General features: G+C 46.2%; 1 protein-coding gene across 1 annotated transcript in view; it reads right to left on the reverse strand.

Annotated features, from left to right (window-relative positions):
* ADAMTS3 (ADAM metallopeptidase with thrombospondin type 1 motif 3) overlaps nucleotides 1–16,695 on the reverse strand; it is a 53,196-nt gene that overhangs the window by 23,543 nt on the left and 12,958 nt on the right. Inside the window, exons 5-12 of the mRNA XM_070949174.1 lie at nucleotides 16,307–16,412; nucleotides 13,235–13,378; nucleotides 11,162–11,294; nucleotides 8,935–9,048; nucleotides 6,649–6,794; nucleotides 4,983–5,158; nucleotides 2,138–2,271; nucleotides 165–288 (exon numbers count right to left, since the gene is read on the reverse strand). Coding sequence (XP_070805275.1) covers nucleotides 165–288; nucleotides 2,138–2,271; nucleotides 4,983–5,158; nucleotides 6,649–6,794; nucleotides 8,935–9,048; nucleotides 11,162–11,294; nucleotides 13,235–13,378; nucleotides 16,307–16,412 — 1,077 coding nt within the window. The remainder of the gene's footprint in view (nucleotides 1–164; nucleotides 289–2,137; nucleotides 2,272–4,982; nucleotides 5,159–6,648; nucleotides 6,795–8,934; nucleotides 9,049–11,161; nucleotides 11,295–13,234; nucleotides 13,379–16,306; nucleotides 16,413–16,695) is intronic.

The raw sequence follows: 16,695 nt of genomic DNA on the forward strand, positions 1-16,695 counted from the left end.
TCAGCACTAGAGTAAATGCAGCTTGAAGTGCTGACATCGAGTTTGACACCCCTGTCCTACAGCATCCTAGATCAAACTTGTTAACTTTTGTTTTCGCCCTTTTGAATCATCAAAATACAACTTAGAAACTAATAAACACCGTTAGGCAGATGGGTTATCCTTACCAGATTTTTTAGGGGTTCTGGTGAAGATCCCTTTCACCGTCCGGCAATGTGAGTTATCTCCTCCACATACTCCACATTTGTCTTCAGCTTTGTTGGATCCAATCTCTTTGTTGCAACCAACTTTCTGCCAAGAGAAGCAGATCAGCAGAAGGAAGAGAAGCAGGAAGAGGTGGATGAAAATGTAGCAATAGCAATAGCACTTAGACAGACTTACTGATTCATAATCATTTACAGCCCTAAGTGGTTTACAATGTCAACGTATCGCCCTCAACAAACTGGACCCTCATTTTACGGACCTCGGAAGGATGGAAGGCTGAGTCAACCTTAAGCCAGTCAGGATCGAACTCCTGGCAAAGTTAGCCCTGCAATGCTACATTCTAACCATTGCACCGCCACATGGAAATGTATCAGTTCCTGATGCTATTGTTGTGGCCTATCAGCCGCCGGCCTCTCCAGCAGCTGAATCAGAGGAGGAGGAGGCGTGGGAGTCAGCGTCAGCATCAAGGCAACCTGAGAGCTCTGAGGAGGAAGAGGGAATGGAGCTGGCAGAGAGAGAGACAGAGGGGGAGCCTGGGCCATCCGTCAGCCCTCAGATGGAGAGTCAACAGCCCCCAGGTCTGGAGGTGGCTGATGAAGAAGAGGAGGAACAGCTGGTTCCAGTGCCTGACGTGTGGATGCGCAGAAGGCAAGAGGAGAGGAGAGCAATGGAAATCTATGGGCCAGTCCTTGGGAGCCACCGCTGCTAGCAAAATCCCACCCTAGCTTTGGGGATAAAAGGCAGTGGGTGGAGATGAATAGATGTGTCAGAAAACCATTCATCTCCCCTGCCGGACAGACATGTTAGCCTGAGAGAGAAACTTTTTTTACCGGGGCTGCCAGCACTCCTAATAAAGAAATCTTTTTTTTTTTAATTTGATTTATATGCCGCCCTTCTCCGGAGACTCAGGGCGGCTTACAATGCGTTAAGCAATAGCCTTCATTCTTTTGTATATTTATACAAAGTCAGCTTATTGCCCCCGCAACTGGGTCCTCAATTTACCTACCTTAGAAAGGATGGAAGGCTGAGTCAACCTTGAGCCTGGCAAGATTCGAACCTGCAGTAATTGCAGGCAGCTGGTCTTAATAACAAGGTGCTTTAGACCACTATACTACCAAGGCTCACTTCAGAGCGTTTGTTGTGTTTGGGGAGCTGGGTCAGAACAGCTATTCATGATCTTAGCCTAAACTCTGAGTCAAGAAGGTGCATAGCGATCAGATTCATCTTACTCCTGTTGGCCTCTAGAAGTTGGGGGTGCTCCAATACTTTAAGGCAGTGATGGCGAACCTTTTCAGCACCGCGTGCCAAAAAGGTCGCGCGGAAATGTTGCACGCACGCGCTCATCAGGGTCGTGCTCCAGAAAAGCCGAACTTCTGGGTTCTAGCAGGCATGCACACCCAACAATCACCTGGCTGGTGCGCATGAACGGAACGATTTTTGGCACTACCGCGTGCAAAGAGATCGCACTCTGAAAAAGCTGAACTTTCGGGTTCTGGCGCACATTTGCACCCGACAATCAGCTGGTTGGCGTCCATGCGCACACCGGTTTTCGGCACTGCTGTGAGCACGAAGGGCAGCTGATCATCATGCGGCATGCGCACCAGAAACCCGGAAGACAAACAGGCAAGGCCGCGGGTACTGGGCGGCATGGCTTCACGTGTCACTTTGGGCACGCATGCCATAGGTTCACCATCACGGCTGTAGGGTTTTCAACTTCAAATGGTCACTCAACGAATGGTTGTAAGTCAAGGACTACCAGTACCTCGTTTCTATTTTTGACGTGGCCATTTTAACTTTTGGATAGGGAACGTTTTACCCTTATTTTTCTAAAATGTCCATGTTAAGTGAATATCTTCTACGTACATCTTAAGAGTTTTTGTGAGGTGTCCAAGGTCAAGCTGGAACAACCGAAGTTTGTAGAATGACGATCGCTTACCACACATTCTCCGCGGACGCATATACTGAAGGGGTCTTTGTATGAACAGCGGGTCCCGTCGTGGGTCAGTTGTTTCATGTAAGCAATGCCACCGGTCTCTTTGGACTGGCAGTACAGTTGACATCTCTTGGTGGCTACAGAGAGCAGAAAAAATAGCATTGCTTTGGTGACTTTTAGGCTGGGAACAATTTGCAATTTTACTACGTGATGTGGTGTTGGTGATAGGTTTGGAATGGACACTGAACGAATGCACCTAGCTAGCACGTATCTGGCTATCTATTCCCTACTTCTCCATTTTTAGAATAGTCCTAACTTTTCATGGGAAGAGATTTTGAAACTGAACGTTTCGTTTTGCGAAAAAAGTTGTTCTGGTTTGTGAAATGTGGTTCCCCTGAAACAATACCAGAATTTTCCCTTTCTTTCTTTCTTTCTTTCTTTCTTTCTTTCTTTCTTTCTTTCTTTCTTTCTTTCTTTCTTTCTTTCTTCCTTCCTTTCTTCCTTCCCTCCCTCCCTCCTTCCCTTCTTCCTCCCTCCCTCCCTGTCTCCCTCCTTCCCCCTCCTCCCTCTCTTCCTCTCCCCTCCCCTCCCTTTGTCCCCTCCCTCCTTCCCCTGCTCCCTCCCTCCTTCCTTCCTTCCTTCCTTCCTTCCTTCCTTCCTTCCTTCCTTCCTTCCTTCCTTCCTTCCTTCTTCCTTCCTTCCTTCCTTCCTTCCTTCCTTCCCTCCCTCCTTCCTCCCTCTCTCCCTGTCTCCCTCCTTCCCCCCTCCTCCCTCTCTTCCTCTCCCCTCCCCTCCCTTCCTCCCCTCCCTCCTTCCCCTGCTCCCTCCCTCCTTCCTTCCTTCTTTCTTTCTTTCCTTCCTTCCTTTGCCCCTCCTTCCTTCCTTCCTCTCCCCTCCTTCCCTCCCTCCCTCCCTCCCCTTCCCCCTTTCCTTCCTCTCCTCTCCTCTTCCCTCCCCTCCCCTCCCTTCCCTTCCTTTCCCTTCCTTCCCTCCTGTAAAATTACTAAAAAAAAAACACTGCATAAGACTGATGGAGACAGCTGGGATGTCAAAACTCTGATTAGAGAAAATTGGCTCCATTTAATAGGAATTTTGAACTTTTGGCACAAAAAAATAGAACTCATGTGGATCTGAGTATTAGTAGTATTTACAGATTATTTAAAAAAAATGGAGGCTACATCGTAACTGTAGACCAAGAGTTGAACTGAAGTTTTATTTATATCTGTATTAAAAGAAATTAGAATTTATTCATTTTCTGTAGCATTTTTGTTTCTTTCTATACTTCATTTTACTTGCACCTCTAGGTGTTCTTTCTCGTTATAGTTCTAACTCCTTTTCTATTCTCTCTCTCTTGGCTCAACAATGCCAGAGTCTTTTTTTTCAATGAACAACAACATTTATTTGCTAAAGCTACTGCTGTGGAATAAAAGACATATTGAACTCAGCTGAGTTAGTCTTTATTACAAAGTTTAAGGATTGTTTTGTAATGGTATTTACCTGGTTTATTTATTTATTTATTTATTGGTTCGATTTATATGCCACCCTTCTCTGGAGACTCAGGGCGGCTTACAATGCATTAAGCAATAGCCTTCATACTTTTGTATATACCTGCTTAGTAGAGCTTTCGCCCCCCCCCCCCCGGCCAAAGCGGTGTTCTTTTTTTATACAAAGTCAGCTTAATTGCCCCCACAAACCGGGTCCTCATTTTACCTACCTCGGAAGGATGGAAGGCTGAGTCAACCTTGAGCCTGGTGAGATTTGAACTTGCAGTAATTGCAGGCAGCTGGTGCTATTTAACAGTGCTTTAGTCTGCTGCACCACCAAGGCTCTTGGTTGGCTATTGCACAAAATCTGGTTATGGTTACCCTTCATCAGAGGTGAAATCCTCCACGGATCGCAACCAATTCGCTGCCCGGGCATGCGTGGTGTGTGCCAAACGCATGCTGCATGTGCAGGCGCACTGCGCACCAAACACACACTTTGCGTGGAAAAAGAAGACTTCACTAGGTAAGTAGAACAGTGTGTGTGTGGGCGGGACAGCTGTGCCGCACGATTTAGCTTCGCTAGAAAGCAGGATTTCCTGCTTTCTAGCAAATATAAACCGTGCGGCACAACTGATTGTCAGAAATATCGGTTCAGACAAACCGGTAGCTTTTTTTAACTACAGGTTCGTTCGAACCGGTAGCTTTTGGTTATGGTTACCCTTCATCAGTGGTGAAATCCTCCACGGATCGCAACCAATTCGCTGCCCATGCATGCATGGTGTGTGCCAAACGCATGCTACATGCGCGCATGCGCAGTGCATGCCGAAAGCACGCTGCATGCCCGCATGCACAGCATGCACCAAAACATGCTGCATGCACACTGCGCACCAAACTCCCACTTTGCGTGGAAAAAGAAGACTTCACTAGGTAAGTAGAACAGTGTGTGTGGGTGAGTGGGACAGCTGTGCTGCATGATTTAGCTTCGCTAGAAAGCAGGAAACTGTGCGGCACAGCTGATCGTCAGAAATATCAGTTCAGACAAACCGGTAGCTTTTTTTAACTACCGGTTCGCTTGAACCGGTAGCTTTTTAACTACCAGTTTGACTGAACCAGTAACTTTTTTTTTTTTTACCGGTTTTTATCAGTACCAGTTCGCCTGAACTGGAGCGAACCAATAGCATTTCACCCCTGCCCTTCACTAAATAATTCACTTTAGAACGAGTTTTCTGATATTTTTGAAAAGGACAAGTTGTTGGGAAGAAGTCAATAATATGTCAGTGAGTATACTACATTCCCTGCCTTCTTTGTGACATTTAAACCATTTTCTCAGAGAAGAACAGAAGCAGAGTCAAATCACTGCTTACCATCTGGGTGCTCGTACGGAAGCCAATGGTGTTTGCTGTTTTGATATTCAAAATGGGAGTTGCGTTGTTGACACTGCTGAGCTCGGAAATCTTCGTAAAGCTTCGGACATTCATCCAGGTTACACAACTGATACTCAAAGTTGATACCGGCACAATCTTGACCCCCATTCAGAGGCCTGGGAGGGAGGGAAAAAAATGAGGAACAAAATCAAAATTAATCGGGATTTAACTGCAGTTCCTCAACTCTTCCACATCAAAATACCAAGGCTATTTTTGTGGCGGATGGGATTCCTATCAATCTGAGCAGGTGAAATCAAATGGAGCTCAACAACATTTCAAGGGTATTAGTTCAGAATTTAATAATATAGTACCGTATTTCCACGAAACTATGACGTACCCAGAAAGTAAGTCCTACCTTGATTTTTACATGTGAGCCCAATATCAGCCCTACCCCCAAAATAAGCCCTAATTAAGATCCGGCCCACACCAAGGTGCACGGGTAAAAATTAAGCTAGGGTGGGGACGAAGGGGTGGTGGAGCTGCCCTACAACTTAGCTTCGGACAGTTGCAGCCAGCCCTTGCACACCCCAACACCACCTGCATTGCTGGCCTATTTCTTCTGCAGCCATCAAGCCCAGCAAAGCTTTTCTGAAGGCCTCTGCAGCCGATAACAGAGTTCTGGATTGATCCAAAGCTTTGCCGAATTTGCTGACCACAGAAGTAGTTCTGAAGGCCTCTGACAGTAAAAAGGAGGCTGGGGGTGACACACACAAGTGAAGCAAGTCAATGGATGGCATCCCCCTCGAATATAAGACCTGGTGCCCTTTTTTGGTGACAAAAAAAATATAAGACAGGATCTTATTTTTGGGGAAAGACAGTATTTCAATACCCTGTTTCCCCTAAAATAAGACATCCCCTGATAATAAGCCCAATCAGGCTTTTGAGCGCATGCACTAAAATAAGACCCCCCTGAAAATAAGCCCTCCCTGAAAATATTTAAACACATGCGCAGCTGGTCCCCGCCATTTCCTCTAGTTTCCTCCACACACCCGAAAATAATAAGACCTCCCTGAAAATAAGGCCAAGCACTTATTTTGGGGTTAAGAAATATATATATATAAGACAGGGTCTTATTTTCGGGGAAACACAGTATTTCAATACCCTGTTTCCCCTAAAATAAGACATCCCCTGATAATAAGCCCAATCAGGCTTTTGAGCGCATGAACTAAAATAAGCTCCCTCCCGAAAATATTTAAACACATGCGCAGCTGGTCCCCGCCATTTCCTCTGGTTAGGGTTAGGGAGACAGAGCTGGAAATCAGGTAAGAAGGCAAGAGGAGCCCCGTCTTTGTCCACGTGCCCCAAAATAATAAGATATCCTCAAAAATAAGGCCGAGCACTTATTTCGGGATTAAAAATATATAAGACAGGGTCTTATTTTCAGGAAAACACGGTACTAACTTCTTTCAATTTAGTTATTTATATTTATTTGTTGATATCCCATCTTTGGAGATTGCTGGCTCCCTCGGCTAAAAAATGCTACCACCCCATAGCATTGGACACAATATATATACTTTTACATATATGAATCAAATGGCAGTCTATATGAAATTTTTTAAAAAAATATGTAACTGCAAAAATGGCAGAAAACGCTGCACCGGTTTACATGGGATTGTTGCATTGTCGTGTTCTGAAGCGAACGCCAGTTCCGCAGGTCCTGGAGCAAGAGCCAAATTTTGTCCAAGCGCCCCAGCCGCCATCTTGTTTCAACTGGTTTGTATTCTTCCACATGCAGTGACCTTTATAGCACCACTGAAAGGAAAAAGCAGAACAGTCATTCCATTAAAAAGAGAAATAAAACCATTCTTGGAGTCCTAGTGGACAACCATTTAAATATGAGCCAGCCGTGTGCAGCAGCTGCCAAAAAAGCCAACACAGTTCTAGGCTGCATAAACAGAGGGATAGAATCAAGATCATGTGAAGTGTTAATACCACTTTATAATGCCTTGGTAAGGCCACACTTGGAATATTGCATCCAGTTTTGGTCGCCACGATGTAAAAAAGGATGTGGAGACTCTAGAAAGAGTGCAGAGAAGAGCAACAAAGATGATTAGGGGACTGGAGGCTAAAACATATGAAGAACGGTTGCAGGAACTGGGTATGTCTAGTTTTACGAAAAGAAGGACTAGGGGAGACATGATAGCAGTCTTCCAATATCTCAGGGTTGCCACAAAAAAGAGGGAGTCAAGCTATTCTCCAAAGCACATGAGGGCAGGACAAGAAGCAATGGGTGGAAACTAATGAAGGAGAGAAGCAACCTAGAACTAAGGAGAAATTTCCTGACAGTTAGAACAATTAATCAGTGGAACAACTTGCCTCCAGAAGTTGTGAATCCTCCAACACTGGAAGTTTTTAATAAGATGTTGGATAACCATTTGTCTGAAGTGGTGTAGGGTTTCTTGCCTAAGCAGGGGGTTGGACTGGAAGACCTCCAAGGTCCCTTCCAACTCTGTTATTATATTATATTATATTATATTATATTATATTATATTATATTATATTATATTATATTATATTATATTATATTATATTAGGAGGTCTTGCTTCATAATTGCATCTTCCCTGGGAGTCGAACTGCAGAGAAAATCATTCTCTTCGTTTTCACCTTGGAAAAATTGAGATTTGGTTTTTTTTCTATTCCTGGGACATATGGCAAGGGATCTCCATGGAAAATTTAGTAGAAGTTAGTCCTCGACTTATGACCACTCACTTAATGACCAATTCGAAGTCCAGTGGGTAATTATGAGGCAGATTCAATGTGCCAATGGCGGAACCATCTTCCATAAGAGGAGGCTTTTGGAAAAACAATCCAAGAACTGGATGGATTTTTAAGTGAGATGGAGAAGTTGGGCCATAATCTGCTCTCTATATAAATGGTTCTTAAAGTTTCATCACTTAATGTGATGTCATAATATTGGGCAAGGGGGAAGCTTTCAAGGGACTTTAACCAAACCACTCAGGACCATTTGTGCTTGGTGGTAAAATATTGTCCTATTGTTGCAAAAGAGAGATAGAAATTTGGAGGACGGGAGAACTTGAAATAGGACATTCATTGATAAAAGAAGGCACCAAAGAGCAACAATCTATATTGTTTTGGTTTTATCTATCATTATAATTGAAGCCCATGACTCATTATTTATTTATCTTATATTCTGCCTTTTTTTTATATGGACAGCTCAAAACATGTCCTCCTACTTCTCTACAACAACAACCCTGTGAGACAAGTTGGGCTAAGATAGAGAGATTGGTTCAAAGTCACTCAGTCAACTTTCATGCCTAAGGCAGGACTAGAATTCACCGTCTCCTAGTGATTGGCTCAGAGTCACCCAGCTGACTTTCATGACTAAGGCTAGAACTCACCATCCCCTGGTGATTGGCCCAGAGTTACCCAGCTGATTTTCATGCCTAAAATAGAACTAGAACTCACCGTCCCCTGGTGATTGGCCCAGAGTTACTCAGCTGACTTTCATGCCTAAGGCTGGACTAGAACTCACCGTCCCCTGGTGATTGGCCCAAAGTTACCCAGCTGACTTTCATGCCTAAGGCAGGACTAGAACTCACCGTCCCCTGGTGATTGGCCCAGAGTTACCCAGCTGACTTTCATGCCTAAGGCAGGACTAGAACTCACCATCCCCTGGTGATTGGCCCAGAGTTACCCAGCTGACTTTCATGCCTAAGGCTGGACTAGAACTCACCGTCCCCTGGTGATTGGCCCAGAGTTACCCAGCTGACTTTCATGCCTAAGGCTGGATTAGAACTCACCGTCCCCTGGTGATTGGCCCAGAGTTACCCAGCTGACTTTCATGCCTAAGGCAGGACTAGAATTCACTGTCTCCCTGTTTCCCTTGAAATACATCCATTTTTTTCAACCGGACAACACATCTCCACTTACTTTACTAGAGGCACATTCTGTCCCGTCAAGCGGAGGGCCCTTCTTAGTCTTGCAGAAATAAGGGTTGTCCGGATGACTGCACCACAACTGTTTACACGGATCGAACGTTCGAAACTGAAACAAGGGAGATACCATAAATATCTTTAGATGCTTAGGTGAGATAGAGTATGCAGGTAATCCTTGATTTACAACAGGTTGCTTGTTGATCGTTCAAAGTTGTGATGGATGGACCTCTTCAAAAGGTATTTACAACTTAGTTCCAAAGATCTGACAGCCACCAGCCCAGGGGCGAAATGCTCCCGGTTCAGACCAGATCGCCTGATCCGGTAGCGATGGAGACGGGTGGTTCGGAGAACAGGTAGCAAAAGTCCCTGCCCCCCCCCCCGCTCCCCATGCCCAGTTGAACTGCACAATCATCAGAGGCTTTTTAAAAAAAATTTAAAAGCATTTTTTCTACAACCTCTTCGGCTGGAAAAATGCTTTTAAAAGTTAAAAAAAAAGCCTCTGATGATCGCGCGACTCAGCTGGGATGGTCCCAGGCTTTTAAAAGCATTTTTTCTACAACCTCTTCAGAGGTTGTAGAAAAAATGGTTTTAAAAGCCTGGGACCATCCCAGCTGAGTTGCCTGATCAGCAGAGGCTTTTTTTCTTTTAAAAGCCTCTGAGGATCCAAGCTGAGTTGCCTGATCGGCAGAGGGTTTTTTTCTTTTAAAAGCCTCTGACGATCCAAGCTGAGTTGCCTGATCGGCAGAGGGTTTTTTTCTTTTAAAAGCCTCTGACGATCCAAGCTGAGTTGCCTGATCGGCAGAGGGTTTTTTTCTTTTAAAAGCCTCTGACGATCCAAGCTGAGTTGCCTGATCGGCAGAGGGTTTTTTTCTTTTAAAAGCCTCTGACGATCCAAGCTGAGTTGCCTGATTGGCAGCCTCTGACGATCCAAGCTGAGTTGCCTGATCGGCAGAGGGTTTTTTTCTTTTAAAAGCCTCTGACGATCCAAGCTGAGTTGCCTGATCGTCAGAGGCATTTAAAAGAAAAAAAAAGCCTCTGCCGATCAGGCAACTCAGCTGGGATCATCAGAGCCTTTTGAAAGCATTTTTTACAACCTCTTCCCCAAAGAGGTTGTAGAAAAAATGGTTTTAAAAGTAAAAAAAAAAAATTGGCCACGCCCACCCAGTCACATTACCCCCACCACCACCAAGCCACGCCCACAGAACTGGTAGTAACAAATTTTAGATTTCACCACTGCACCAGCTCTTCTGTGACCATTTGACCAATTTTGGGTGCTTAGCAATCAGCCTGCATTTATGGCCATTTGCAATACCCTGTAGTAAAATCACCATGATTTACAACACTTCTCCTGCAAAACCAGCTTCTGCTTCTGTTTTTTTGGGGGGGGCAATAATGAACAGTGGGGTTTCACTTAATGACACACCGCAAACATTTTGTAAAAATCGGGTCAGTCGTGTGAGGATTCATTTAACTACCCTAATGGCCAGGCCCCATTATAGCTGTCAGTTGAGGACTTCCTATATAGCAAACCCAAGAAAGCAAAAATGGGAAATTCTCCCTGAACCGAGATGGGTTTTGTCCTGACCCAGCTCTCCAAACACAGCAAGCCCTCTGACGTGAACTCAAGAGCAGCGGTGGCTCTTCCATCCCAAGGACCGCCCCATAGATTTCCACTGCTCTCCTCTCCTCTGCCTTATGCACATCTGCACGTCAGGCACAGGACCCAGCTGTTCCTCCTCTTCCTCATCAGTCGCCTCCAGACCTGGGGGCTGTTGCCTCTCTATCTGAGGGCTGACGGATGGCTCAGGCTCCGCCTCTCTCTCTCTCTCTCTCTCTCTCTCTCTCTCTCTCTCTCTCTCTCTCTCTCTCTGCCAGCTCCATTTCCTCTTCCCCCTCGGAGCTCCCAAGTTGCCCTGATGCTGACTCTCACTCCCACCCCTCCTGCTCCTATGATTTGACTGCTGGAGGGGCCAGCGGCCAACAGGCCACAACAGGTTTGTGGGAAGAAGTTGGCCATTGTCAGCCATCTGGATGTATTCAGGCTGAAAGTAGTCATAAATTTTAGTCCCTTCTCCTTTTTCCTCTCCAAATTGCAGCTCCTACACTGAAAATATGAGCAAAGGAAGGGAGCTACATGTCACAACCAATTCAGATTTGGGCTGATGTATCTTGATATAGAAACTATAATTCAGCTTTACGTTAAAGGAAGGAGGAAGACCTACCGCAGTGCACATTTTGTAGCCCACTCCAAAATCAAAGCGGCATTGCTCATCCATGGAATAATTTACCCCTGGCAACTCAGGAAGTTTCGGCCAATTATGTTCAAAAGGGTCATCAAGGAGACAATCGTAAGAACTGTGTGAGAAAGGAGACAAAATTATCAGCTGTGAATTACTGGAAGCCACAAGGATTTATCAAAACCAGATCATGCCAGATAAACTTTTATCGTGCCAATAATGGGGAGTATTTGTAGCTCAGGGTTGAAATGAGAGGTCCTTGGTGCTCTCTGAGCTTGGTTGTTTTCTTGCAGACGTTTCCTTACCAAAACTAGGTAACATCATCAGGAGCTTGGCAACCAGTCTATATTGGCAACATCTGATGATGCCACCTAGTTTTGGTAATGAAACTTCTGCAAGAAAATAACCAAGGTTGGAGAGCACCAAGGACTCCTCAAACTTTATTGCCTTTTTTGACAAAGCGACTAAATTAGTGGACCAGCAAAATGCTGTGGATATTGTATACTTGGACTTCAGAAAGGCATTTGACAAAGTAGACCACAACCTACTTCTTGGAATGTTAGCAAAAGGTGTTTTAGACAAGCTATAGATCAGTGATGGCTAACCTTTTTGCCATCGCGTGCCAGGAGAGGGGGGGGGCGGGGGAGGGTTGCGTGCGCACGTGCCCATGCGCATGCATGTACACCCCCTCCCCCCGCTCCTGGCACATGATGGCCTGGTAGGCCCGTTTTTCTTTCTTACCTGGTTCCAGATCCTCTCTGTGTATCTGGGAAGGGTGAAAACAGCCTTTCCCACTCCCTTGGAGGCCCTACGGAGGCTGAAAGGGCCCATTTCCCAACTCCCGGTGGGACTGGAAGTGACATTTTTTGCTGTCCCCAGCCTCCAGAACCTCTCTAGGAGTCTCTAGGAGCCCCTCTAGGAGTCTCTAGGAGCCTCTCTAGAAGTCTCTGGAGGCTGGGGACAACAAAAAATGTCACTTCCTGTCCCACCGGGAGTCGGGAAATGGGCCCTTTCAGGCTCCGTAGGGCCTCCAAGGGAGTGGGAAAGGCTGTTTTCGCCCTTCCCAGATACACAGAGAGGATCTGGAGCCAGGTAAGAAAGAAAAACAGGCCTTCCCCAGCCCGCCCCCAGGCCCTCCAGAGGCAGGAAACAGCCTGTTTCCCTACTTCTGGTGGGCCCAGAAGGCCCGAAAATCAGCTGGCCAGCGCGCGCATGCACCCCAGAGCTGAGCTGGCGTGCCCACTAATATGGCTCCGCGTGCCACCTGTGGCACGCGTGCCATAGGTTTGCCATCACGGCTATAGATAAACAAATTTTTCTAGGTTTTTAATCGGGGTGACAGTAAACACTTCTCTTCTTGCCTTTTCTTTTTCTTAACTGTATTAAGCTGTTTTAAGGCTTATATTGCAGTTGATTTTCTGTTTCCTACCACAGAACAGTGGCAGACCACAATAGCAATTTTTGGCAACTCTACTGCTGACTTTTGGCAGCTAGGCTGTTGAAATCTGGCGAATTGTTCAGAAGAGGCTCCTGGGAGCTTCAGAAAAGGATATGTAAGGCCATGTTAACCACAGGATGCTCTTCTTGTGTCTAAAATGAGCATCACTGGGAAGCATGGGCCCAACCCCACACTGTAAGCCAGCCAAACTTTGCCTCAATAAACTTATTGCCACTGCGGTTCCGATGAGGAACTGTTCACAGCGCATACCCAGGGATTCCACCCTCAGTATTGCGGCGAATAACAAGAAAGGGCCTCAGAGGGACCCCGGCTGGCATTACCGCATAGCCAGGGCTGAGCCTTCGGGCTCCGCCTCATTGTAGTAACGAGATGGCAGCCGACAGAACAGGGACAGAACAGAACATGAGAACCATTAGTTAATGAAAGAATTTGTCTCTTGGAGTTGTAGATGTTCCAATCTTTCAAGGAAAGATTGGACAACCATTTACCCAGGATGATATAAGAACTCCTGCCTTATATTGGATTACAATACCTCCAAGGACCTTTCCATCTGTATGATTCTATGATGTAGTATCTGTTAGCAAGAGATTGGTCCTTACTGTATGTATCTTTTGAGTTCTTGGCCACTACAACGGGACCAGTGGTATCGGTGGAAAGCTGCTTGAACCAAGGGAGCCATGACGCTTCCCATCGCTGTCTCATCCCCGCATCGGTTCCCTTGTCCGTCATGCTCCATCCCTAACCTGAATCGAAGAACGACATGTCAGAATTAATTGGGGGTGGGGATTGAGAAAAACTGTTTGGAAACATCTACTCAGTCTTTCAGAAGGGTTTGACTACAATTGCCCTCCTTTTAAAGCAGGGGTGTCAGACTCAAGGCCCGGGGCTGGAGGCGGCCAGTGGGGTGCTTAGATCTGGTCCATGGGGCTGCCCTGGAAACAGCAAAGGACCAGCCCATGGTACCTCTGGCTGCAAAAACGAAGCTTGGGACGGCTCACTCTGGCCCTTCTGAGCGCTGTTTTCACTGGCAGAGGGTTGCAGGATGCCGTCGCAGCCAAAAATGGAGCTCGGGAAGGCTGCAAGTGGCCCTCTCAAGCTCCGTTTTCACTGGCAGAAAGTTGCAGATAGCTGTCATAGCCGAAAACGGAGCTTGGGAGTCCATTTTTGCTGGCAGAGTGCTCAGGCCATCACAGGTGCACCCGACATGAGTGACGTCGAGCTGGCCACCCCCACCCTGGCCAGCACCCACCCTGGCCCCCCGAGGTCAAACACAACCCTGATGCGGCCCTCATTGAAATCGAGTTTGGCACCCCTGTTCTAAAGCGTCAAAATATGCAAGAAAAAGTGGAAAAACAACACGTGTGACTCCCGTTGGATGATAGCTCAACTAAAGGTCCGAAGTACCAGAAAGCAGAATTTAGACTCAGCAATTAATAAGTACAGGAAGTCCTTGGCTTACGACCACAAGTTTCTGTCCCTAAGTGAGACAGTGGTTAAATGAATTTTGCCCCATTTTGCGACCTTTCTGGCCACAGTTGTTAAGTGAATTGAGCGCCTCGCTGCAGTTGTTAAGTTAGTAATGTGGTTGCGAAAGGGATATAGCTTCCCCATTTGACTTTGCTTGTCAGAAGGTCGCAAAAGAGGATCACACAGGGGTGAAATGCTCCCGGTTTGGACCGGATTGCCCGATCCGGTAGTGATGGAGGCGGGTGGTTCGGTGAACCAGTAGCAAAAATCCCTGCCCCCACCATGCCCAGCTGAGCCGCGCGATCATCAGAGGCTTTTTTCCTTTTAAATGCTTCTGACGATCCAAGCTGAGTTGCCTGATTGGCAGAGGCTTTTTAAAAAAGCCACTGCCGATCAGGCAACTCAGCTTGGATCATCAGAGGCATTTAAAAGGAAAAAAGCCTCTGCTGATCAGGCAACTCAGCTGGGATCGTCAGAGGCATTTAAAAGAAAAAAAGCCACTGCCGATTAGGCAACTCAGCTTGGATCGTCAGAGGCTTTTAAAAGAAAAAAAGCCTCTGCTGATCAGGCAACTTTGCTTGGATCGTCAGAGGCATTTAAAAGAAAAAAAGCCTCTGCTGATCAGGCAACTCTGCTTGGATCGTCAGAGGCATTTAAAAGAAAAAAAGCCACTGCCGATCAGGCAACTCAGCTTGGATCGTCAGAGGCTTTTAAAAGAAAAAAAGCCTCTGCTGATCAGGCAACTCTGCTTGGATCGTCAGAGGCATTTAAAAGGAAAAAAGCCTCTGCTGATCAGGCAACTCAGCTGGGATCGTCAGAGGCATTTAAAAGAAAAAAAGCCACTGCCGATCAGGCAACTCAGCTTGGATCGTCAGAGGCTTTTAAAAGGAAAAAAGCCTCTGCTGATCAGGCAACTCTGCTTGGATCGTCAGAGGCATTTAAAAGGAAAAAAGCCTCTGCTGATCAGGCAACTCAGCTGGGATCGTCAGAGGCATTTAAAAGAAAAAAAGCCACTGCCGATCAGGCAACTCAGCTTGGATCGTCAGAGGCTTTTAAAAGGAAAAAAGCCTCTGCTGATCAGGCAACTCAGCTTGGATCGTCAGAGGCATTTAAAAGAAAAAAAGCCTCTGCTGATCAGGCAACTCTGCTTGGATCGTCAGAGGCATTTAAAAGAAAAAAAGCCTCTGCTGATCAGGCAACTCAGCTTGGATCGTCAGAGGCTTTTAAAAGGAAAAAGGCCTCTGCTGATCAGGCAACTCAGCTTGGATCGTCAGAGCCTTTTGAAAGCATTTTTTTACAACCTCTTCGCCAAAGAGGTTATAGAAAAAATGGTTTTAAAAGTAAAAAAAAAAAAAATTGGCCATGCCCACCCAGTCACATTACCCCCCCCCACACCAAGCCACGCCCACAGAACCGGTAGTAACAAATTTTAGATTTCACCACTGGGTCACATGACCCCGGGAAAGTGAAAAAATAAGTGCTGGTTGCCAATTTTGATCACGTGACCTGGGGGATACTACAACAATCGTATGAAAAAAAGGTCACAAATCACTTTTTTCAGTGCCGTTGTAACTTCAAACGGTCACTTAAACCAATGGTTGTTAAGTCAAGGATTTGCTGTAACAATTTTAAGGAGATATGGCTGGATACCCATGGTGAGCTTCCCCAGGTGGAAAGTTGGGTTGGGAGCAGGGGTGGGTTCTAATTTTTTTTACTACCAGTTCTGTGGGCGTGACTTATTTTGTGGGTGTGGCTTGGAGGTCATGTGACTAGGTGGGCATGGCTAGCTGGTCAGAGTCATTTCTGGAAGGTCCTTGCACTTACAACCAGTCCTCGCACTTATGACCCGACTCATTTGTTTGCTTTTAACACTGATCAGCTGTAGGGCGGCCCTTTGAAGCCCCGCGGCAAGAGTTTAAACAGTTTTTTTCCCTCTAGTCATCAGCTGGGACTCAGGAGGCAGCAATAGATTGGGGGTGGGACCAAATAAAAGGTAAGAATAACGTGGGGGGGGTGGGGGGGTGGGAGGGCGGGGGGGGAGAACCGGTTCGGTGACGTCATATCATCACCGCTACCGGCTCGGCTGAACCGGACTGAACCGGGAGGAACCCACCACTGGGTGGGAGAAGAAAGGTATAATCTACCGGGATTTGATTTAATTTAGGAACTGCCAAGTGTTCGTCCTGTTTTATGTTGAGACTTACACGTGACCCGTTTCGTGGGCGACCACAAAAGCAGAAGAAAATCCATCTTCGTGATTTAGAGTGCAGCTTCTTACCGGATGACACATGCCTGTGACGGGAGCATAGCCTGTGGAGCACATAAAAAAAATGGAAATGTTTTCAAAGCAAGTAAGTGAAGGATATTGAGTTTCTCGATCGTCCAGGTCACAGTTGTCCCAAAGTTTCTTTTTCAAAAGGCAGCTGGACTTTTCTTGGGTTTCCCCCCCCCCCTTGAAAACATTTTGCCTCTCATCCAAGAAGCTTCTTCAAATCTGACTGAATGGTGGAGAATAGAAGGATTTATATTCTTTAATATAATAATTTATTTTAATATAATTTGGTCTTCCATATAATTGTGGTCTTCCGGGTGC

The sequence above is a fragment of the Pituophis catenifer genome, unplaced genomic scaffold, assembly GCF_029215685.1.
Source record: "Pituophis catenifer annectens isolate HBS135680 unplaced genomic scaffold, rPitCat1.0.hap2 SCAF_8, whole genome shotgun sequence".
NCBI classification, from domain to species: domain Eukaryota; kingdom Metazoa; phylum Chordata; class Lepidosauria; order Squamata; family Colubridae; genus Pituophis; species Pituophis catenifer.